We start from the raw sequence: 23,560 nt of genomic DNA, 5'->3' as shown, positions 1-23,560 counted from the left end.
AGAGCGCCAGCACTGAAGTCTGGAGGACCTGAGTTCAAATCTGGTCTCAGACACTAGCTATGTCACCCTAGCCGCGTCACTTAACCCAAATTGCCTCAAAAAGCAAAAAAAACCAAACAAACGAAAAGAAAATATGGGCTTGATAACAGTTTAAAAAAAACAAGACAAAAATAATCTTCCTTAAAATTAAAATGGGCTACTTTGAAAGTACTGACAATTTCATTATCTATGATAGCTATCAGCATAACATAATTTCCTTTTAAAATCTCTCTTGACACAGTTTTTTCTGCTTTTTAATTTACCTTTGCTTTTATTTTGCAACACTGGCTTTTTTAAAATCACTTGATGTGTAGGAAATTTTATTCCAACCTCTCATTTTTAGTACTAGTATATGATTTTATTTTTATTTATTTTATTTCATTTATTTTTAGTTTTCAACATTCACTTTTATAAGATTTTGAGTTCCCTCCCCAAGACAGCATGTAATCCGATATAGGCTATACATGTACAATCATATTAAACATATTTCCACATTAGTCATTTTGTAAGAAGAATCAGAAGAAAGGGAAAAACCACAAGAAAGAAAAATAAAGAGAAAATAGTATGCTTCAATTTGCTTTCAAACTCCATGGTTCTCTCTCTGGATGTGGATAGCATTTTCCATCACGAGTCCTTTGGAATTGTCTTATATCATGTCAACATGAAAGTTTGGTTAAAGGAGGCAAACAAGCTAGGTGATTCCCTCAAGGGAATAAACAATATGAATTTACATATCACCTAGCTTGTTTGCCTCCTTTAACCAAACTTTCAGGTCTAATATTATGGTGCCATTACTTGGATGGAACTGATGGAATGGCAGAACATGGCCCCAACCTCGCCAAGGATAATGATTCAGGTACCTCAGGATTCATTTTTCCTGGAATCTTAACCTTGATGGGGTCAGCTTCCAAAGGACTCCCACTAGTTTGGTTGAAGTCCATAATTCCCTTCAAGCTAGCTCTGGGGCTGGGATCAAATCTGTGGTAAAATGCTCTATATAGATCCCCTGGAAGTACTGATCAATCTCAGGAACAATTAGCATAAGTATTGCCAGTGCTAGTATCAGTTAACTAAAGCTAGCCCAAATTATGTTGGCCGCAATAGTGCTCTTTTGGACCAGTCAAAGTTACTTTATCTTAAAACCAAATTAAGTTTAAAGGCCAACAAAACATCTATCTAGGAGTGGAAATATTTTCACCATGGGCTTGCTGAGATGGCTGAGTGAGAACAAAAGGCAGAAGCCTCTTCCCTTAAGGCTTGCAAAGCTGCTTCAGCATTTTCAGTATTGGCTAATTCCCTCCACTCTCTCCCCTCTTTTCTAACAACTCCAGCCATAGCTGTTCCTCTACTCTTTCTGCCCTATTCCTCACCTCCTTCCTCCCTCCCTTTCCCTTAAAGGCTCTGATTTGGGGGAGGATAACTGCACTTTGTCGTTACTTCCTTCCTCCTGCCTTCCCTTACCTGCCCTATTCCTGAGGATAATTTTGTTCTGCTGCCATTGCCTCCTCCTTCTCCCCTTTACCCCCTTCTCTTAAGGGCTCTGTTCTTGAGGAGGAGAGCTACACTCTGGATGTAGGTTATGGAAAGTCAGAAACATCAGGGACACCAAGGCTTCCCCCAAAGACCACAAAGGTGCTCCAAGCAAAGGTTGCAGGATCTATCCTGGTCAGATCTTAGATCCTTGAAAATTCCCCAACCCCCTTCCTTGGAATAATAATAGCCAATTCATGATGGAGATTTCTAACAAGTCTCTAATTTCCTCTCTGTTGTCAAATTGAAAGCTCAGTTTGTATTTGTCCTGTTAATTGTCAATTTGTCTGTCAGTGTATGTGTCAGCGTGTGTGCTGTGTACTGTGAATGAGTCTATTACTTTGTAAAATTTAAAATATAGGCAGCCAGAGATTTCTAAGGGCTGCGGCTAGGGAAACAAACAAAACTTTTCCTTGTAATTTCTGGTCTGGCCAATCCGGAATTACAGTGAAAACAGATAGAACTAAAAACATTTTAGTAGATTCTGGGATTAATCATTAAAAAGTTTGGAAACTGATTAGTTGGAATTTTGGGAGAAAACTCCATAACTCCAGGAACTCACCCATGCTAAAACACCTCCTCCCAATCCTGATCACTTATCATTCCCCACTCCTCCCCAGTGTTAAGAGGGTATCTCAGTGTGGGAAATTTTAACAGCTCTAAGGGTTCTTGTTAACTCCTCTCATCCCAGATCAGATTAAGAGAAGAGAATGTTGGAGAATTGTAGGGAAAACTTAAATCACCCTTCCCTACCTGGCAAAAGGAGGGGAGGGGCAGCAATTCACAGACTGGCAATGATCCTGATAGTCCTGTGCCCCTGGGCACCTTGTAGCCCATCCTTCTAGGCAAAGCTTGGTAATGTCACCCAGGTCTAATACATTCTGACGACCCTGTCTCAGCAGGTGCAAACTGCCCTAGGCTCAGTAAATTCTACAGTTGTGGGGGAAGGGAGAGGTAGATGGATTGGGCCTGTGGCAAGCATTCCCTAAGCCCAGCCTCCAAGAATTGTCATCACTGAGAAATCAGCCCCTGCTGTTGGTAAACTCCACTCTTCTCTGTTCCAGTTGTGAAAATGTATATTACCTCTGACTCATTTCCTGATTTGTAAAGGGAAAATAATTATGATTGTTGTTATGGGATCAAAATGATTTAATGATTGTAAAATGCTTAACATCATGACTGGTATATGTTAGACACAACATTATTGTCATCTCTTTCTAATTTAATGTAATTGTTAACTTCGAAGTGGTTTTTAAATACCAAAGATAATAAGTTGAATAATTTCTATATGTGATAATCTGGAAATGCAATTAATGTCATCTGAAGTTTATTGTTTCTTTATTTCCAAAATTCTCTTTGATTGTGAAATTTGAGAAGGCCATTGTGTGGTAGAAATGGTATTATATCAATTTTAATCTGATTTTGATATATATGAATTGAGTTTAAAAAGAAAAAATAAGGGTGTGATTTTCAAGCCTGTTTCATCTAAGGAAAGGCTTGGTAAACTTTGTTATTGTTATTTAATTGGGTATGTTCTTCCTGACTTATAGAAATTAAGCATCCTCTCCATTACAAACCCCTTTTTGACTAAGGAACGTTGTGATATTTAGGAATTCTTTATAATACTTTGAGAATAAGGACATTTTACACCAACTTTGTTTAATGAATTCCAATGTTTAAAGGTTTATTTTTGTTTTAAGGAGGAAGAGATTTCTATTATTTTAAAATGTTCCAACTAATTTTCTGCATAAAAGTTTAGTGATTATTCCTCTTAACATCAAGATAAAATTTTGAACTGTTTTCAGAGAAGGGAAAATATTTCTAGAAGAGATGCTTTGAAAAATCTCTTGTGTGATTTTTAGAAGGCCTACTCTGAATTTGTAGCCATTCCATGGCCTAAGCAAGAGTTAGAATTAGTGTTTGAACTTATCATATATATAATATTTAATTCCTGAAGTGTCTCTTTCTTCCAGAATGAGTATAATTAAGGAAGAATAAAAAAGCTTGTGAAACAAGGACATAAATCCATCAACCTGTGGGGTTAGTCATTAACCTCTTTGCTTTGTTTAAGCTGGAATGGGATTCCAGCACAGTAGTTATGTTAGTAAAGCATAATAACTTAGAGCTATCTTGTCTTATGGTTGAAATGTAAAGGAAAGGGGGGGGAGCCAAGATGGCGGCTGGTAAGCAGGAACTAGTGTGAGCTCCATACCGAGTCCCTCCAAAAACCAAAAATAATGACTCTGAACCAATTCTAGAACGGCAGAATCCACAGAATAGCAGAGGGAAGCAGGGCTCCAGCCCAGGACAGCCTGGATGATCTCTGGGTGAGGTCTATCCCACACGGAGCTGGGAGCTGGGAGCTGGGAACGGAGTGGAGCAGAGCCCAGCCTGAGCAGCATGGAACAACCAAACTTGGAGTCGGGCAGATGGGGCCCCTAGCGCCCTGAATCAGTGAGCTGCGGCAGTTACGAGACTTCTCAACCCACAAACACCAAAGACTGCGGAGAAGGTTAGTGGGAAAAGCTTCGGGAGCGGAAGGAGTTCGAGGTTCGGCTTCCAGCCCCGGGGGCAGCGGAGGTGGGGCAGCTACAGTTACTGCTGCTTCTGGCCCTAGGCCCACCTGGTGGGAGGAATTAAGTGGCTGATCGGAGCAGGAGTGCACAGCCTGCTTAAGATCTAAGCCCATCCCGGGCTGGGGGTTCTTGGGGAAGGAGTAGTGCTGGTGTGACAGAGCTGGCACCTCCCCCCCAGACGTGGAACATAGAACTCGTTAGTCTACAAGGAGTCATACCCCACTGAAAAACTCAAGGGTCAAGTTAGTTGGTTGGGAATATGTCCAGGCAGCGAAAGCACACCCAGATTCAGTCTCAGACTTTGGATTCTTTCTTTGGTGACAAAGAACACCAAAACATACAGTCTAAAGAAGACAACAAAGTCATAGAGCCTACAACAAAAGCCTCCAAGAAAAACAGGAACTGGTCCCAGGCCATGGAAGAGCTCAAAAAGGATTTGGAAAAGCAAGTTAGAGAAGTTGAGGAAAAATTGGGAAGAGAAATGAGAAGGATGCAAGAAAACCATGAAAAACAAGTCAATGACTTGCTAAAGGAGACCCCAAAAAATACTGAAAAATACACTGAAGAAAACAACACCTTAAAAAATAGATTAACTCAAATGGCAAAAGAGCTCCAAAAAGCCAATGAGGAGAAGAATGCCTTGAAAGGCAGAATTAGCCAAATGGAAAAGGAGGTCCAAAAGACCACTGAAGAAAATACTACTTTAAAAATTAGATTCGAGCAAGTGGAAGCTAGTGACCTTATGAGAAATCAGGATATTATAAAGCAGAACCAAAGGAATGAAAAAATGGAAGACAATGTGAAATATCTCGTTGGAAAAACCACTGACCTGGAAAATAGATCCAGGAGAGATAATTTAAAAATTATTGGACTACCTGAAAGCCATGATCAAAAAAAGAGCCTAGATACCATCTTTCAAGAAATTATCAAGGAGAAATGCCCTGATATTCTAGAGCCAGAGGGCAAAATAGAAATTGAAAGAATCCATCGATCGCCTCCTCAAATAGATCCCAAAAAGAAATCTCCTAGGAATATTGTCACCAAATTCCAGAGCTCCCAGATCAAGGAGAAAATATTGCAAGCAGCCAGAAAGAAACAATTTGAGTATTGTGGAAACCCAATCAGAATAACCCAAGATCTGGCAGCTTCTACATTAAGAGATCGAAGGGCTTGGAATACGATATTCTGGAGGTCAATGGAGCTAGGATTAAAACCTAGAATCACCTACCCAGCAAAACTGAGTATCATGCTCCAAGGCAAAATATGGATTTTCAATAAAATAGAGGACTTTCAAGCTTTCTCAGTGAAAAGACCAGAACTGAATAGAAAATCTGACTTTCAAACACAAGAATCAAGAGAAGCATGAAAAGTTAATCAAGAAACAGAAATTGCAAGGGACTTACTAAAGTTGAACTGTTTTGTTTACATTCCTACAGGGAAAGATGATATATATGATTCATGAGACCTCAGTATTAGGGTAGTTGAAGGGAATATGCATATATATATATGTTTATGTATATATATAAGTGAATGTGTATGTATGTATATATCTATGTGTATATGTATGTATGAGACAGGGAGAGATAGAATGGGATGGAGTGTCTCTCATAAAGGTGGCAAGAGGAAACAGTTCTGTGGGAGGAGGGGAGAGGGCAGGTGAGGGGGGAATGAGTGAACCTTGCTCTCATCAGATTTGGCCTGAGGAGGGAATACCATACATACTCAGTTGGGTATCTTACCCCACAGGAAAGAAGAGGGAGGAAGATAAAAAAAAATAAAAGGGGGGGGATGATGGAAGGGAGGGCAGATGGAGGTGGAGGTAATCAAAACAAACACTTTCAAAAGGGGACAGGGTCAAGGGAGAAAATTCAGTAAAGCGGGATGGGTTGGGAAGGAGCAAAATGTAGTTAGTCTTTCACAACATGAGTATTGTGGAAGAGTTGTACACAATGATACACATGTGGCCTAGGTTGAGTTGCTCAACTTCTTAGGGAGGGTCGGTGGGAAGGGAAGAGGGGAGAGAATTTGGAACTCAAAGTTTTAAAAACAGATGTTCAAAAACAAACAAAAAAAAAGTTTTTGCATGCAACTAAAAAATAAGATACACAGGCAATGGGGCGTAGAAATTTATCTTGCCTTACAAGAAAGGAAGGGAAAAGGGGATGAGAGGGGAGGGGGGGTGATAGAAGGGAGGGCTGACTGGGGAACAGGGCAACCAGAATATGTGCCATCTTGGAGTGGGGGGTAGGGTAGAAATGGGGAGAAAATTTGTAATTCAAACTGTTGTGAAAAATCAATGCTGAAAACTAAATATGTTAAATAAAAAAAATGAAATGTAAAGGAAAGCTGAACAATGGACTCAAGAGATTTGGAAAGATAAATAAAGGTTTGATTGAAAATATGAAAGGCAGATAAGAAGGTTTGGGGACAAATGGGGGTTATCTGAGCCCCTCCTGTCCCTAGATAATTGAGTTTCAGATGGTTTAAGTATGTTGAGAGAATGTGATGAAGTATTTTAGAAGACAGAAAAGTTATGTAACTTGATTTGATTTTTAGCTCAATCAAATTTGGGATGGCCCTATCTGAAGGATACCAGCCCATATTTATTTGCTATTTAAGACTTCATGGGACTGCAGTTTAGTGTTGTTTAAGCTCCGATTACAGGGACAGATGTCATAAAGCTAATAGTAGAATGGCATGAGCTACAGGATGAGAACTTCTAAAAGTGGATGGCTGTGCCTGGGAAGAGTTTTGAAGACAGCCTTGGACACAGCCTAGGTAGGATCTTTCTGCCTCTATTTCCCAATTTCATTGTTTCCTTCTTAAAAAGGAGAAATTCCCCACCTAATTACTCCTAAGCCCTGCTTTCAACATCTAGTGACTATATGATTGGCTATCAAATATAACTCATGCCTGGAATCAAACAGAGCTAAGGAAGTTCTTTCCTTCTGTTAAGATATGACATTGTCCCTCTTTTTCTTTTATTTATTTATTTTATTTAATTAATATTAATTTATAATATTAAGAAATTCTGTTGGTACAATGCTAAATATATTAAATCATAGATAGGAATTAGAACCTTTCTGAGTTATTATAATAGAATGCAAGAATTAATAGCTTACAATTGTAACCTATATCATGGCCAAATGAATATCATATAGAGATAACATCCTTCAAAAGAAGGAAGTGATTAGGCCAGGTAATAAGACAAAAATGTGATGTGATAGATGTTTAATTTTAAAAGGATAGCAAATTTTGAGAAGAGCAATAGGATCAGATTGATTCCTCTAAGAATTATATACAGATGTATATGATGGACTTCTAAAATTTATGTTTTGGTAATAAGATCTCAAATTTGGATTTTTGCACAAAAATTGTATAAGATACTGAAATTATATCTCCTTTATTAAAGTATCTGTATGATTATTTTAAAAAGGCAAATGAGCTCACTTTGTGGTTGGATCTTCACATTTTCAAGGATTCTTATACCAGGTATGAAATTGAGATAAAGACAGAAACAGCAAATAATATATGTAAACTGAAATTCTCTGAAGTTTCAAAAATGGAGAACCAAATTTAAGTGATTGTACTAAGTTATATTAAGTAAGATGTATCTGGGAATTTCTAGATCTAAACCAGAGAAGCAGAACTCTCTTTTAGAAGTGTCCTAAAAATAAGACCTTTTTGTCAAAGAAAAGATATCTAGGGACCAGAGAACTACACCAGGCATCTGGGATTCAAAAGTGCTGCTTAAATAGATATTGGGAATAGGTACCTGGAATACAAGGAACTTAATGTTAGTTAATGTTAGTAATAATGATTGCATTAATTTGTATGGTTCATGTTTAAGTTTTCTTGGTTATCTAATGTGTAAATGTAAATATGTGACATGTAAATCTCCCCTCTCAATACCAGCCTATTGTGAGCCATCTAAGTGGTTTGGCCTCTACCTGACTTAATGTAATTATGCAATTTTGTGAATTGTGAAAAAATTTAATTATTGTATTGTTTATTGTATGACATTGTTTATTGTATTTGTTTGCATGGCTGAGAAACTGAAGCATTTCTATGTGCCTTTAGTCAAGGACCTATGTTGTGCTATTTCCTCTCAATTATCAAATCATATGTCTTCTGGGAGCCCATGTTAGGTCTGTCTCATCTAAATATTGCCCTTGCTCCTGAGTGGACATCTGAGCCCCCAGGAGACCTTGCCCTCCGGTTTCAAATGGGCCTGAAAAATATGACATCAAACATAGATAGCTTTCCCAAGAGTCTGGACCAGATCTGCAGAAAGAACAGCTCCCTCCCTACCTGAGTCCCTTGCATACCCCAAGACTGGTTACCCATATCTTTGGTATCTTAGTTTATTTTACTTGCTCTATTTTTCCCATTATGCTCCTTACCTTGATCCCCCTTGCAACTTGGTCCTTCTGCTTGTTTACAATTACTTTACAGTGACTTTCTATCTCTGGGGATATCCAACCACAGGAAAAAAAACCCAATCCACATAGATAAGGATTTTTGGACCTTCACCCCTGAGGAAGAGAGAGGTTTTCCCCTACCTTCCTTGGTCTACAGGTGAAGCTTTCAGCTTGCCTTTGACCAAAAGGAGGAAATGACAATCGTTTAATATCAATTTAGTAACTTCAATAAGAGGAAGAGCCTGAACTGATTAACCAGAGGAAGAGTCTGAACCTAACAACCTCTTTGTTCTCAGAATAAGCTCAGAGAATACCTCTCCCTATGTCAACAAGGCCAGATCAGGTTAACTTAAGAACATTCTTTACTCTGAGCATTAAGGACGAGACCCTTAATCCAAGACACTATCTTTATAATGTGACTTCTTCTTCTATGGGCGTATATTACGTTATGACATGTGAATGGTAAACATGTTAATGCTGGGTTGTAGTTTTGATTGACCCTTTGTCTACTCTCTTATCTTATTGTATTTACAACCTATTAAATTTAGAAAAATCCTTTTTTGTATCATGGTTAAACATACATGGAGATCATAAAATTGAGTAACACAGACATGCTGAGTTGCAACTCTTCTAAAAATGTATTTAAACTTTCTCATACTTCTGTTCAGGCAGTCAGATTTTGTCTGGCTCCATACATGTATGTATGCTGCTAGCTTTAAGGGAATAAATAATATGAATTTACATATCACCTAGCTTGTTTGCCTCCTTTAACCAAACTTTCAGGTCAAAAATCAGGTGTAGGGAACGTGTGGCCTCGAGGTCACATGTGGTCTTCTAGATCCAGGTGCCACCTTTTGACTGAGTCCAAGTTTTACAGAACAAATCTTTTTATTAAGGGTATTCTGCAGGTTCTTAGATGTCTTAGATCAATTGCATTGCTGAGAAGAGCTTAGTCTAACAAAGTAGGTCATCACACAATGCTGCTGTTACTATGTACAATGTTCTGGTTCTGCCCACTTCACTCAGCATCAATTCATATAAGTCTTTCTAGGTTTTTCTGAAATTTGCCTGTTCATCATTTCTTACAGAACAACAGTATTCCATTACATTCATATATGTGGTTTTCTTTTTAGACATGTTTCTTGTGTAGGAAGTGTGTGTAGATGTATTTGTTGCCCATGTAGGTTATTTTTGTGTCCATGTGGGTTTGTTCAAATATGGCTAGTAGGGAAGCTTTGATAGATATCTTGGGAATCCTGCCCACACCTGCTTGGAGGGGAGTAGGAAAGAAGGCCATGATCCTAACCAGTCAGCTCTTCTCAGAGAGGGGTACCAGACTAGAATTATATCCATCTGCACCTTTACATACGGGCCTCTAGGTGGTGCCAGGGTGCACAGAACTCTCGACCTGGAGTCAGAAAGACTCATTTTCCTAAATTCAAATCCAGTCTCAGGCACACCAGCTGTGTGACGCTGGGCAAGTCACTTCACACCGCTTGCCTCAGTTTCTTCACATATAAAGTGGGCTAGAGAAGGAAATGGCAAAACACTCCAGTATCTTTGCCAAGAAAATCCCAAATGGAGTCATGGAGAGTAAGACATGACTGAAAATGACTAAACAAAGCAACCTTAACACTGCTAAAAGTCTAGGAGCATGGCTCCCTCTTAGGTTCAATCTACTTTCCTGATTGTTATATCTGGAGGTTTGACCCATCCCCACCAAATGTGGGCTATACAAAAGACCACCCTAATTAGTGAAGAGCAAGTAAGCCCTTTTATCCAAGCAGGCTAGAAAATATCAAGTGTGAGGGGAGGCACATCCACTGGGGAATGGATGAACAAGTTGTGGTATATGAATGTGATGGAATGCTATTGTGCAATAAGAAATGATGAGCAGGGAGATTTCAGAAAAAAAAATCCCATAGACTTATACAAACTGACGCAAAGTTAAAGGAGCAGAACCAGGAAAACATTGTACACAGTAACAGCAACATTGTGTGATGATCAACTATGAATGATTTCATTCTTCTCAGCAACACAATGATCCAAAACAATCACAAAGGATTCTTGATGGAAAATGCTGTCCACATCCAGATAAAGAACTGATGATTGACTCTGAATGCAGATCAAAGAACACTTTCTTCACTTAGAGTGTGTGTGTGTGTGTGTGTGTGTGTGTCTCCTTTTGGTCTGCTTCTTCTTTCACAACTGTGACTAATATGGAAATATGTTTTACATGATTGCACATATATAAGTTATATCAAATTGCTTACCATTTTAGGAAGGGGAAGGGAGGGAGGGAGGAAAATTTGGAATTCAAAATCTTGTAAAAATTAATGCTAAAAAATTGTCTCCACATATAATTGGGGCGGGGGGGGGGAAGAAAATACTATTCTAAAAAATACCAAATGAATGAACTCTCTCAGTGGGAACAGCATACCTCGGTTCAACCAATAGAGTCCCTGAGCTCATCCATGGGGAAATTCCCCAAAGTCTAAGGAATCACACCTGAGGAACCATATTTGCCCTGTATGTAAACCTTCCCAAAGTCTTTTCTTGCTCCTCAGACTCTCTGCAAAGGTATGTCCTTTCTTGAAGCAGAAAAGTAGAAGAAGGTATGTCTGGTCCCAAGCTACTGGCCCAACTCTGGCATGTTCCCAGTGTTGCATGATCATTCTCTTAACCAATGAGGAGAGTCTTACGCAAAAGTTGCAAGCTTGAAGCCAGGGTTACACATATAACATTCTTCTGCAGTACCCTTTTCCAAGAAGCTTTCTTTTGCCCTGTTCTTTATTTCTAGTCTATTCTGAATTTTCTTCTTACATTTACTGGCTATACACTTTTTTGTTCCTTCTTTGTTCTGTGTATCCCTTAAGAGTATAGAGTTTCTGGAATACAGAATCTGAACTCCTTCCTTCACATTTCTATTACTGCATTTATAGATTTTAAATCAATCATCCAAGAAGTATTTATTAATCTCATCCTAGGTGCTAGGCATTGGGGATTAAAAACATAAATGATCCCTTCTGTCAAGATACTTACATCCTTGCAGAGGAGACAACATATACATATCCAGGTATAAACAAGCTAGATACAGGGTAGGTGGAGAAAGGCACTGTCTTTCCTTCCTTAGGAATATCAGCTAATGAAGGAAGCAATGTTAAATAGAAGCAGTGTCTGTCACATTGTTGTATTCATTCTTTGTCTAGGGTCAAGCTGTCCAACTTACTGTAATCATTCAACACTCCTTAGGTCAGGTTATCTGATCTCTGGTTCTATTCCCAGCCCTCCCTGGCAACATGGGTACTGCTGGCCCATGGGGAATCATACCTCTCCTCTCCTGAGGTGTAATGAAAATGTGGGAGGTACAACTTTTTCTTGGAAAAGGTGGTTTTCTAATGTGTAAATTTCTGCTCAGATAAGATCCATGAGCTTTCTCTTGCCATATTCTTATACCTCCCCACCATAATAATGGTCTTTAGTGGTATCTTTTGCTTTCCCCCTCTAAACATAAACTTGAGACTCTGAGTTTTATAATCATATGATGTGATTTCATGTTGTTTTAACTTTTGTGGTGTTTTATGTGGATTCAGCTTTAGTTACTCTATCTTTGGTACCTTCTTTTTCTTGAGGTGTTGGAGAGATTTGTGGAAAAATTCCACCATGCCTGAGATTGTTTTAGCTTTTGTGGTAACAATACTACACTGTTGACTCACCTTGGATTGACAGTCTATTTAAAACCCCAGATTGTTTTCAAACTAACTACTGCCTAGGTCCCCTCACATTTCATCTTTTTGATGCTGATTCTTTTTAACCTAAGTATAAGACTACATTTATTCTTACCACATTTCATCTGACCAGATTTTGTCCAATACTCCAGCCCATCAAGGTCTTTCACCTATAAATGACCCCAGGCTGCTACCTTCCTCTCCCTGGCCTTCCATTGAGTTGGTGGCTTGGGTTGAGGAGTCCTGTCTTGGTAAGGGAAGAAAGGCCAGTGACCTTCTAGGGACAGCCAGGAGCCAATTAATACCTTCCTCTACAGAGTCAATTTTACCATCAAATTAAATGATTTTTATTTCTTACCCAGAACTCAAGGTTTGTTGGACAGAAAGGGAATTGAAAAGGAGAATGGATAAGAAGGAAAGAAGTTAGACTGTGTGAGAAGATATTGGGAGCAGCAGGAGGTTAAAAGGTAGTGAATGACAGGCCGCTGGTGTCCCTGGGGTGTGGAGAGACGGAATAATAGGGTCCTTGAGAGTAGAAAAGGTGCAATAGGAGATAGGACATAACAAAGGGGGGAGACAGGGAGAGAGAGAGCTAGAACATAGGATGCCAGGATTCCAGAGTGGAGGAGAAAAGACTGGGGGATAAGATACTAGGTTCTCCAGGATGAAAAAAAAAGACTGGGAGACAGAATGTTGAGGTCCGCAGGAAGAGGAGATACAGTACTCCAGACCAAAAAGATAGGGGGGGGCTGTGGTGGACACTAAAATCCCTGGGGAAAGGAAAGGAGGCTGGAAGAAAGGACCCTGAGGTAGTAGAGGGGGCTAGGATGCTAAGGGAGATGGTAGAGAAGTGGGTTCTGGAGCTCAGACATCAGGGTTCCCGATGGGATGGGACAGGGAGTGAGCACAAAAGATTGGGATCAACAGGTGGAACCTTTAAAGTAGGACACCATTAGTCACCACCACCCGACCCTGCTGGGAATAGAATATTGGGAAGTGAGAGACTCAAAGACCGGATGCTGGCAGATCCTTGGGAAGAGAGGGGGGTTAGGACAGAATATTGCTGGGTGACCAGAGAGCCCCCTAGGGTGCTCCAGGAAATGACCTGACTGGCCCAAGAAGGGAGAAGGATGTTAGGGAACAAGGTGCCAGGGTCCCCGCGGATGAAAGGGAACTGGGAGAAGAGGAAGCTTCGGGGCAGGACTCAGAGTCCCCTGGAGGAGAGCGATATGGGGGAGAGGATGTGGCCGATTCAGAAAAGATGAGTGGGTCCTGGGGGGAGGACTCGGGGTCTCAGGTAGGTAGAGTGGGGAGGGAGGGGGGGGGGTTGTCTAAGAGTATCGCGAGAGCTTGTTGTAGACGTGATCCAGGTTCCTGCAGAGGAACATCGAGAGCGACATGACCCCGAGCTAGGGAGAGAGGAAGGAGACACGGGTGGGTCAGAGGTGGAGCTGGCATGGGCTAGGGACAAGAGTGGGTGCAGGGTGAGGGCTGGCGGATAGGGGCAGAGACGCAGGGGGAGAGGGCAGAGGCAGGGCCGGCGGGTACAGAAGCAGGGGGTCGCCGGTCCTGGGGCTGAGCTGGTCCTTTATTCGCAGCCCTGGGGCTCTAGGCGGCAGGTGGACCAGACGGTCGACGGCCTCGAGGCCTGATGCTGCCGCGGCAGCCAGCGCTCCACCACCGAGGGCAAGCGGTTCGGCGCCTGGGACCCCCACGAAGTGCACTTGCATGCCATGCCCCATTTGGACCAAGGCGTCCCTGAACCACAATTCCCGCCCCACCGTGCCGCAGATGACTCTCCCTCCAGCCCCTGGCACCGGGATCCCCAGGCCCGGGCGTGGGGCAGCAGCACCACCGTCAGCCCCACCGCCACCACCTGCAACGGGACACGCGCATCAGCTAGGCGCTGGGCTTGATCATCCAATCTGGACTGTGCCCGAGCACATCTTGGCACAGGGGGGAAGGGCCATCTTCCTGTCCCCTCCTAGGCTCTCTCCACCTCGAGCAATGGTGTTAGGGTTTCTTTCTGCCCTGACTCCCCATACTTGCCTACTCCCTTTCCCGCCGCTATTAGCTAAGTCTAACTTCTATTGAGCTCAATGGGGAAGGACTGGAAAGAGAACTGGGGTTGGGTCTGCTCCTACATAGACCAATCGAAACTCATTCCCGCTTCTACAGTAGTCGGGCTGGGGGAGGGTCCCTTTCCATTTCTCACCGCCATCGGGGCTGGGGTTCATTGACCGCGGGGAACTGAGGTAGGACCTGCCCTGGCTCCCATCTTTGGTCAATCGGGAAATACCTTAACTAAGAGAGAATGAGTGTTCGCAACCTGCCCCAGCCTGAATTGCCAAGGGCCGGCTTCTCGCTCAACTGAGAGGGAGAAGATGCGCTTTCCATTCCACGGCCAATCAGGGGAGTGGCTGCTGTCTCCTACCCTCACAGGGAGCGAACAGTCAGGGCGGATCTGTGACGGAGCGGGAAGGCTTTCGTGGAGAATCGAATTCTCAAGAGATGGGAGAAGAGGACACCGTGAAGGTCCTCCAGACCCGAGAAAGGTGACTTGGCTTCGGCATCTCTTGGAGCGGGGAGCTCCAGGAGCGGGAGGAGCGGGGGGAACGGGGAGCTCCAGGCTCGGGAGGGGCTGGGGGAGCGGGTACTCAGTCCCAGAAGGGGGACTCCTGGTGGGGGACTGGGTCCTCACCTCGAGCAGCCCTAGGCCCAGGCTGACTCCCACAATGGAGATGAGGTTGTTGTGCAGCCAAGTGTAGATGCTCCGAGAGCAGCCCTGCGGGGGCGGGGCGAGGGAGTCACGGAGCTCGAGTTAGCTCCGCCCTCCCCTGGGAACCCCACTCATCCCCACCCCAGCCGCCAGCCTCTTCCCAGTTCCCGCCAGTTCTTCCCCCCCGCCCCCCCAGCCCTCCCCGAGCCCCCACCTCCTGATAGGCTCCATTATCTGCGGGCATCGAACAGAGCTCTCCCGAGCGCAGTCGGGCAGGGGTCCCGGGACTTCCTGGACCCAGCAGGACCACTGGCATGCCTGGGTTAGAGACCACTGTGGCCCGAGCCCCAGGCCCGGCTGCAGGCTGGCTGGCTCTAGGAGCGTCCGCAGGACTCTGGGGTGTGGACATTATCACCGAGGTGTTCTGGCAGGAGCAGGGCACACGCAGGACCGGCCCAGACGTCTGGGATGAGGGCAAGAAGTCGCTGCTCTGTGTCGGGGAGGAGGTGATGGCTCTTCCGCTGCCGCTGGGGGCCGAGCCATTGGGCCTCAGGGAGGACGCCAGCAGCCAGTCCTGGGGCGAGGTCCAGCCGCAGCAGCGAAGCTGGAGACAGACCGGCCGGGGTCACAGGGAAATAGAGCTCACTCACAGCCAGGGGCTCCCCGCAGGGCACTCAGGGGCGCACGGAGGATCTCTCACGATCACAGGGAAAAGCGGGTTTGGAGGTGTGTGATGTGGTGGCAGGGGTTTGTCAGGGGACAGATGCCCGGGTCTGGGGCTCTCACCTGGAACTGCACAAAATCCCAGTTCTCAGCGGTGCTGTAAGCATCCGGGTACTTGTGATAATTCTCGATTACGTCCAGCACGATATCCTTCACCTTCCTCTCCAGCTGGGCCAGAAAAGGGGTGGGAGGGAGACCTATAATGTCTTGTCTGCCTTCCAGACCCGGGCTCTCCCTCGGCTCAGTGTCGGCCGGTTTCTCTCTCCTCTCTCCTCTGCTCAGTCTCTTTCTGCCCCTCACCCTGCCTCCCTAGTCTAGGTCCTCCCAGGTTTCCCGATCTGCTCCTTTCCCTGCCTTTATCCCCAGTATTCTTTTTCTGCCTCCTGCCTTTTCTGCTTCTCCGCTACTCCCCCCCCCCATCTTGTTGCCCTCCTTTTCTGTCGGTCTCTGTAGCAGCCCCCTCACTGTCTCTGGGCTGGCACCTTCACGTATCTGTCTCTCCCTCCACTCCTTTCTGTCCTTCCCATGTCCCTCTTTCAGTCATCGTTGCCCCTTCCAATATGTCTCCCTTTCTTTCTGTTTCTACCCCCTTCCTTTTCTCCTGCTGGTTTTTCTCGGTCTGGGGCTCAGCCTTTGCCTCCCTCCCACTCAGTCTCTCGCTCTGTTTTTTTATTTCCGATTGGCCAGTGGGCCAGTCTCACTCACAAGGCCTTGCTGGGTGTAGATGAGGACTCCGATTGTGATCTGGGTAGTAAACAGGAGCAGCAGAAAGCTAAAGTACTGAGAAAAGGGGCAGAGTTAGGACCTCCATCTAGGGGTCAGGGGAAAGGGGGCTGGGGGGGGGGGAAGGGGGTAGCCCTTGGAACTGCTCTGGAGGGTGGAAGGTCCCTAAGGAGACATGAAGACATGGGAGATTTGGGAGCATCCAAAGGGGAGGGTCTCAGAGAACTTTCAGGGGCATCTCCAGGCTTTCGGGTACCAGGGAGTATTTGAGAACTACTCACAAGGCCAAGGAGGCACCGGATCTCCTTGAGGGCTCCAAGGCAGCCGAGGAGGGACAGGAGGCCAGTGAGGACCCCAGCGATGGTCAGCACATAGGACCATGCTTTCAGTGGTATAAAGGATAGGCCTGCAAAACACCCACAGAATGGTGGGAAGGGGGAGGTAAAGTGGATGCCCAGGTAGGAAGAGGGAGCTTTTGAGTCATGGAAGGGACTTTAGAAATCCTTGAATCCAACCCCCCCCTCTTTTAATAAATGGAGAAACTAAGGCTCAGAAAGGGGGAGGGACTTGACCACAGTTAGGCAGGAAACTGGTGTCAGAGCCAGCATCCAGAAATGCCTTCCAATTCGTATCACCACAGCTGCCTCCTAGGGCCAAAAGGAAGGTAAGCCCTGGGTCAGGGGTCACAGTCAGGGGTTAAGTTAGAAAATCCCTTACCCAGATAAGAGGCAAAGCTGTTCTTGTCAATGAGAATCCAAAGGCCAAAGCAGAATACAAGGCTGCCCAGGACCTGAGGGGGCAGGGAGGGTTGAGTGGGGGGGGGTCAGAGATGGATTAAGGAGGGCTGTGGGAAGGGTGGGGCTGGGCTCAGGGGTTTGGCTGGGATAACTCACAAAGAAGAAGATGTTGAAGACAAAGAGGAAATATTTGGTGAGGCTGAGGCAGCCTTTCTCCGCCATGGCCTTAACCTGGGGATTTGGAGACAGAGGACCCAGGAAATGCAGAGATTCAGATGTCATGAGAGGTACAGAAATCAAGACCTCAAGGTTCACACATCCCAACCTTCAGGCTTTATGGGGTGTCCCCAAGCTACCCCTTCCCAATTCCCAATTTTAGCCAAGGGTACCAGCATCCTTCTAGTCACTCAGGTTCTCAGTCTTGGAGTGGTCCTTGCCTCCTCCCCCACCCTCACCCCTGAGACTCGATGGGTTCCAAATCTTAGCAGTTCAATACCCATATTTCACTCATCAAAATGAAAGAGAAAGAACAGATCGACAAACTGAGTATGCAACTAAAAAGAACTAGAAAACGAAACCACTCCTCTTTCTGCCTGCCCACCCACCTTTGTCCAATCTGCCACCTTCCCCTTTCCGGGAACCTTCACATATTCTCTCCTAGACTACTCAATCTCCAAGTATTTCTTTAAAAGCCTGCTATGCACCAGGTGCTGAGCTAGGTTCAGGGATCACAGACAAAAACAAAAACAACAGGTCAGTCCCTGCCCTGATGGAATTTTCATTCTATGAGGGGCACACAGGGCAGCTAGGAGACACAGTCAATAGAACACCAGGCCTGGAGTCAGGAGGACCTGAGTTCAGACACTTACTAGCTGTGTGACCCTGGGCAAGTCATTTTAACTTTGTCTGCCTCAGTTTCCTCATCTGTCAAATGGAGAAAGAAATGACAAACCTCTCCAGTATCTTTGCCAAGAAGACCCCAAAATGGGGCATGGGGAGTCAGACACGACTGAAACAACACAACAAAAACAAAATGAGCACACAAAGTGACCTTTTTTTGGTGGGGGGGACTCACAGGAACTGGGAAAGAGAGCCTGAATCCACTCCGGAGTGAGACAATGAAATCACCTTGGATTTCTGGGAGGTCTCCCTGCCTCCAGACTCTATCCACTGCCCTCATCTTCTTCCTAGTGCTCTGCTCTGCTCCAAGACCTCCCATGGCTCCCCTCTGCCTCCAGGACAGCTTTCTCTCCTGATCCTGCCTTGCAGCCTGTCTGACCTCCCTTTCTTGAACTAAGTACCACCACTCCCTTTTTTCCCCCGACCTTCTACATTCCAGCCACTACAAGAAGGCTCTCTTCCCATGTTCTAGTCTTTCCCCACTTTGCCCCCATGCATTCATATTCCAGGCCTGGGACCAACACCTTCCTTCCAAGAGAGATGATGGGTGAAGGGTGCCTTATGGCTGTAACCACCGTAACCACCATCGTCCTATAATCCTGAGGACTTGGGTTCAGATCCTATCTCAGCTACTTGCTACTAGTATGACCCTGAGCAAGTAAATTTCGCTCCTGTGGCCTCAAAGCACCACCACCAGCTCTCAATCTACGATCCTTCCATGCTCTGATCTTTCTTCAGACCCCCAACTCTAGCTCAGCTTCCTTCATAAAGCCTTCCCCCTCTTTCCCCTGCCCAGGCCACCTCTAATCAGATTGTCTCTGAGCCTTAGGTTTGGCTTCTTTGCTGCAAGGGGACTTTGGGAAATCTTGCCCACAAAGAGCTTACAATTTAACGAGGGAAGCAGATGTACAGCAAGGAGCTCAATGCCGCATAAAGTAGCAGGTGCTTAATGTAGAAGGGAGAGAGAGGCTGAAAGAGAGGAGGCAAACTAAGGGGGTGGGGGTGGGAAGGGGAGTCTTCAACCAAGATTGGAGGGAGACTCCAAAAGAAGCATCTGCAGTCCCACCTCCTCCAGCTTTCCCAGCCCAAATCCACAAACGAAGACACACACCTCCCCTAGGTCCCTGGGCTTCTTGGATATCTCTGGGCTCCCAGTTTCCTTGGGCTCCCTAGTGTCCTGAGAACTGTCTGGAGTCCTGATCTTCTCAGTCTCTTCAATTTCCCCGATCTCAAATCTCACGGAAACTTTTTGCTTTCTCTCTCCTGAGGTCCTGATTTCTTTAGACTTATCTGGGGTCTTGGTCTCCTTATACCCCACTGGGTCTCTGGTTCCCTCAGGCTCCTCTGGACCCCTGACTTCAGTCTCCTTTGGGGTCCTAGTCTCCTCTGAACCCCTGGTCTCCTTAGACTCCCCTGGGTCTCTGGTTCCCTCAGGCTTCTCTGGACCCCTGACTTCAGTATCCTTTGGGGTCCTGGTCTCCCCTAAACCCCTTGTCTCCTTAGACTCCCCTGGGTCTCCTGTTCCCTCAGACTCCTCTGGACCCTTGACTTCAGTCTCCTTTGGGGTCCTGGTCTCCTTAGACTCCTCTAGGTCTCTGGTTCCCTCGGGCTCCTCTGGACCCCTGACTTCAGTCTCCTTTGGGATTCTGGTTTCCCCTGGACTCCTGGTTTCCTCAGACTCCTCTTGACCCACGTTCTCAGCTTCCTCTGGGCTCCAAGTCTCCCCTGGGCCCCTGATACCCTCAGTCTCCCCTAGACTCTTAGTCTCATTGTGTTCTGGTTCCCTGTTATCCTCAGTGTCACCTGGCCCCCTGATACCCTCAGACTCCTCTGGACCCCTAACCTCAGTCTCCTTTAGGCTCCAGGTCTCCCCTGAACACCCAGTCTCCTTAGACTCCTCTGGACCCCTAAACTCATTCTCCTTTGGAGTCCTAGTCTCCCCTGGGCCCCTGGTCTCTTCAGTTTCCTCTGGGCCCATGATCCCCTTGGTTTCCTCTGGGCCTCTGATCTTTTCAGTCTCCTCTAAGCCCCTGGTCTCCTCAGACCTAATCTCAGTCTCTTTGGGACCCTCAATCTGCTCAGTCTCCTCTGGGACCCTGGTTCTCTCATTTTCCCCTGGACCTCTTGTCTCTACATTCTCTGCTGGGCCCCGGATCCCCTCAGTCTCCTCTGGGCCCCTAGAGTTCTCCTCAGTCTTCTCTGGGTCCCTAATCTCAGTCTCCTCTGAGCCCCCAATCTTTTCAGTGTCCTTTGAGCCCCTGAGCCCCTCAGTCTCCTCTGGGCCCCTAGGGTTCTCCTCAGTCTTCTCTGGGTCCCTGATCTCCTCAGTCCCCTCTGAGCCCCTGATCTTTTCAGTGTCCTCTGAGCCCCTGAGCCCCTCAGTCTCCTCTGGGACCCTGGTCTCCTCAGTTTCCTCTGAGCCCCTGAGCCCCTCAGTCGTCTCTGGGCCCCTGGTCTCCTCAGATCCCTCTCGGTCCCTAATCTCAGTCTCTTTGACACCCTTGATCTGCTCAGTCTCCTCTGGGCCCCTGATTCTCTCATTCTCCCCTGGATCTCTGGTTTCTGCATTCTCTGCTGGGACCTTGATCCCTGCAGTCTCCTCTGGGCCCCTAATTTCAATCTCGTTGGGGCCTTCCATTCCCTCCCTGTCCTCTGGGCCTCTGGTCTCCTCAGTCTCTCCTTGACCCTTGGTCTCAGATCCCTCAGAGGTCCTGATTTCCTCAGATCCCTGTGGACCACTGGTCTCTTCAGAGCTATGGGGGTTCCCTGCTTCCTCTGGTTCTCTGATCACTGCTGTCCCTGAGGCCTAGGGTGACTTCTCCCACATCTTCATGGCTCTGGGGATGTGGAGGTCAGAGAAGGATGGCCTGTGGGTTCAGGGCAGCTCCTGCTTGGGTCTCTACCTTCATCCAGGTCTCCTTAGCCTAGCCCAAGTCAGACCAGACTCTACCTCACAGAGACCAGATGACCTCATGGATGTGATGCTCTGTGTGGCTCAGTTTCACTTGGGCTGTCCCTCTATCTTGTCTCTGTCCCTCTGTGTGTCTATCTCAAAGGCTGAGAGGAACCTAGAAAGTCATAGCTAGACAGAACATTTGAAAACACCAAATCCAAGTATCTCATTTGTCTAAGGAGGAAAGTGAGGCCTCATTTTGCGGTCTGTCCCTGTCTCAGGGTTTCTCCCTATCTGAAAGTCCCTGCGTCTCTATCTCAGTGTTTCTGTGTTTGTCTGTCTCCCCCACCCCCATCTCTGCGCCTGCATGTCTGGCTTCTGGGCTGAGACTCCTGTTTCGGTTTAGATGGGTCTTTCCCCAGCCCTCTGCCCCTTACACCTGGGGGTTGGCAGGATCCCTAGGGACACAGCACCCGTAAACTCCCTCAACTCTCCCGCCCCCCCTCCCCAGGAAGTACAGTGGCTTCCTGCTGGGTCACAGGCGATGCCCGAGGAAGTGGGGGGAAGGGCAGCCACCCGAGGAGGGGAACGCCAGAGCTCTTGGTGGCGCGTGGCGGAGTTGGCGTAGGGTGGAGATGGGATGGTACTCAGAGTCAAGGACCTCGTGTCGGAGGTGCGCGGGGACAGCAATGGAGGGAGCCACGGAGTCGCCCGGTAACGAATAACGGGCTTGGAGGGGTTTCTCTCTTAATGCTCAGAGATCCGTAGTTGAGATCCTGGAGAGTTTTGGGAGAGGTGGAAGACTCAAACGGTTGGGGCAAGGAGAAAGAGGGAAGGGGTTTGTTTCTTAAGCGCTTAGAGATCCACTTCCGACGGGGACTGTGAGCCTGAGTGCGTATGTAGTACGAGCGCAAGAGGGCAAGCGCGAGGTGGACCGAGGATGCCAGACGAAAGGTCGGAGTGGGAAGGACAGAGATGGGCTTCAGCCTAAAGCGTCTAAGATTCCCCTGTTCCAGACCGTATGGGTATGCGAGGGCAAGTGTGCGTTTGTGTCGGGATACCTGAAAGCTGGCACAGATGCCCTCAAGCGCTTAGAGATCCCCCCACCCTTCCCCACATCCCCCCGCTAGAAGGTAAGGTCCGCTCACCTCGGAAGAAGCCTCCGCTCAGGGTCGGATGGACAGCGGACGGGCTGGGTGACCATCCACTTAAGTTACAGACCTGTAGTGCAGAGGGGACCAGGCACTGGGTGGCACCCGGCTTCGCCTCCTCCCACCTGTCCGGGAGGGAGGAGGCACTGATTGGCTTGTGCTTGGAGGGGGCGGGGCCAGGTTTCTAGAGGCCCCTCTCCTGGAAGCCTCGGGTTTGAGGGTGGGGCTAGTCCTTGGACTCCGCCCACGATGTCTCCGGCTTCCCCCTGCTCCGGGGAAGTTATCTCCATCAGCTCAGTCTACTCTTGAAAGAACTCGAGTTCTAGGTTTGGGGAATGCTTCCCAAGTTCTGAGTGGGAGAGATGTTCCTGGGTTCTATGTCTAGGCTCTAGGTGTACTGAAGCAGCCCCTGAGTTCTAGATCTGAGTTCTTGTGTGTGTCGGGGGGGGGGGGGGGCGGGGCAGGTTGGTACGCGTCGTAGATTCCGGGTCCGAGGGAAATTTTTTAGTTCCAAGGTTTTGGTTGCACAGGACAAAACCTTGGGTTCTAAGTCTGGTTTTCTGAGCTTTGGAGAAATTCTTGTCTTTTGTGGGCTTGATTTTAGAGGTGTGGGTATGTGTGTGGGTATGTGTGAGGATGACTGGGTCTGGGTCTGCATTCCAGATCAATGTGTGTGTGTGTGTGTGTGTGTGTGTGTGTGTGAGATCTAGCAGTGAGTGACTTGGGAGAGCTTGGTTCTAGATGTTGGGTAGGAAACTCTGGGGTGTGAGAAAGAAGTATAATGGAAAATGAGGCACATCTACCATCTGAAGACCTGGGTGTCTCTTCTTGGCTCTAACTCTGTGATCTTGGGTTAGTCTGTGGTCTTCTGTGGACCTCACTTCCTTCATCTGCAAAGTGAGGGGGTTGGGCTCTATCTCTGTTTGGGCAGGGTGGAACCTGCCCCTGGGCCTCTGCTATGTCCTCACCAGTCTGCAGGATGGACATTCAGGAGGAGCAACAAGGTTTGATATATCCTGGCCCAAGTGGGCATCTCTGTGGGGCTGGCTGCCTTCTGGAGCTGTCCAATCTGTGCTACCAATGAGCTGGGGTGCCAATTTCTGGACCATGGAGGGTGGAGGGTTCAGTAGGCTGGTGGGATGGGGACAGGGAGGCCTGGCTCCTTGGGGGCAGGGCCAGGGGCAGAGGGAAGGTTTGCCTGGGCTGGCTCTCTGGCAGCAGGCCATGCTTAGCTTCCTGAACCCTCCTCTTCCTGTCTGCCTCACCAGACACCTCTCTCTTCCTGTATGTTTTCCTGCTGTTTATCATGGGGATTCCCCTGTTATTTATGGAGATGGCCTTGGGGCAGTGCCTGAACTGGGGCTCTGTGGGGGTCCAGTCAGCCCTCCACCCCTGACTGTGGGAGGGAGGTGGGCTTGGC

General features: G+C 46.8%; 1 protein-coding gene across 2 annotated transcripts; it reads right to left on the bottom strand.

Annotated features, from left to right (window-relative positions):
- Positions 1 to 12,614: 12,614 nt before the first annotated feature.
- CD37 (CD37 molecule) lies at positions 12,615 to 22,303 on the bottom strand. 2 transcript variants are annotated; one of them, XM_036743021.1, is made up of 9 exons: positions 22,138 to 22,303; positions 17,353 to 17,427; positions 17,177 to 17,249; positions 16,741 to 16,865; positions 16,442 to 16,516; positions 15,800 to 15,904; positions 15,228 to 15,617; positions 14,996 to 15,079; positions 12,615 to 13,703 (listed from the first exon to the last, which is right to left on the bottom strand). In XM_036743021.1, exons 2-9 carry the CDS (start codon positions 17,416 to 17,418, stop codon positions 13,626 to 13,628), a joined length of 996 nt encoding a protein of 331 aa, XP_036598916.1. In that variant the 5' UTR covers positions 17,419 to 17,427; positions 22,138 to 22,303; the 3' UTR covers positions 12,615 to 13,625. The 2 variants fall into 2 exon arrangements, with proteins under 2 accessions (XP_036598916.1, XP_036598917.1); XM_036743022.1 differs by lacking the exon at positions 14,996 to 15,079 and having other exon boundaries at positions 12,658 to 13,703; positions 22,138 to 22,216.
- Positions 22,304 to 23,560: the final 1,257 nt, after the last annotated feature.

Source organism: Trichosurus vulpecula, chromosome 2 (genome assembly GCF_011100635.1).
Source record: "Trichosurus vulpecula isolate mTriVul1 chromosome 2, mTriVul1.pri, whole genome shotgun sequence".
NCBI classification, from domain to species: domain Eukaryota; kingdom Metazoa; phylum Chordata; class Mammalia; order Diprotodontia; family Phalangeridae; genus Trichosurus; species Trichosurus vulpecula.
Note: the sequence above shows the minus strand (reverse complement) of the source record. Positions and strands in the feature narration are given on the sequence as shown.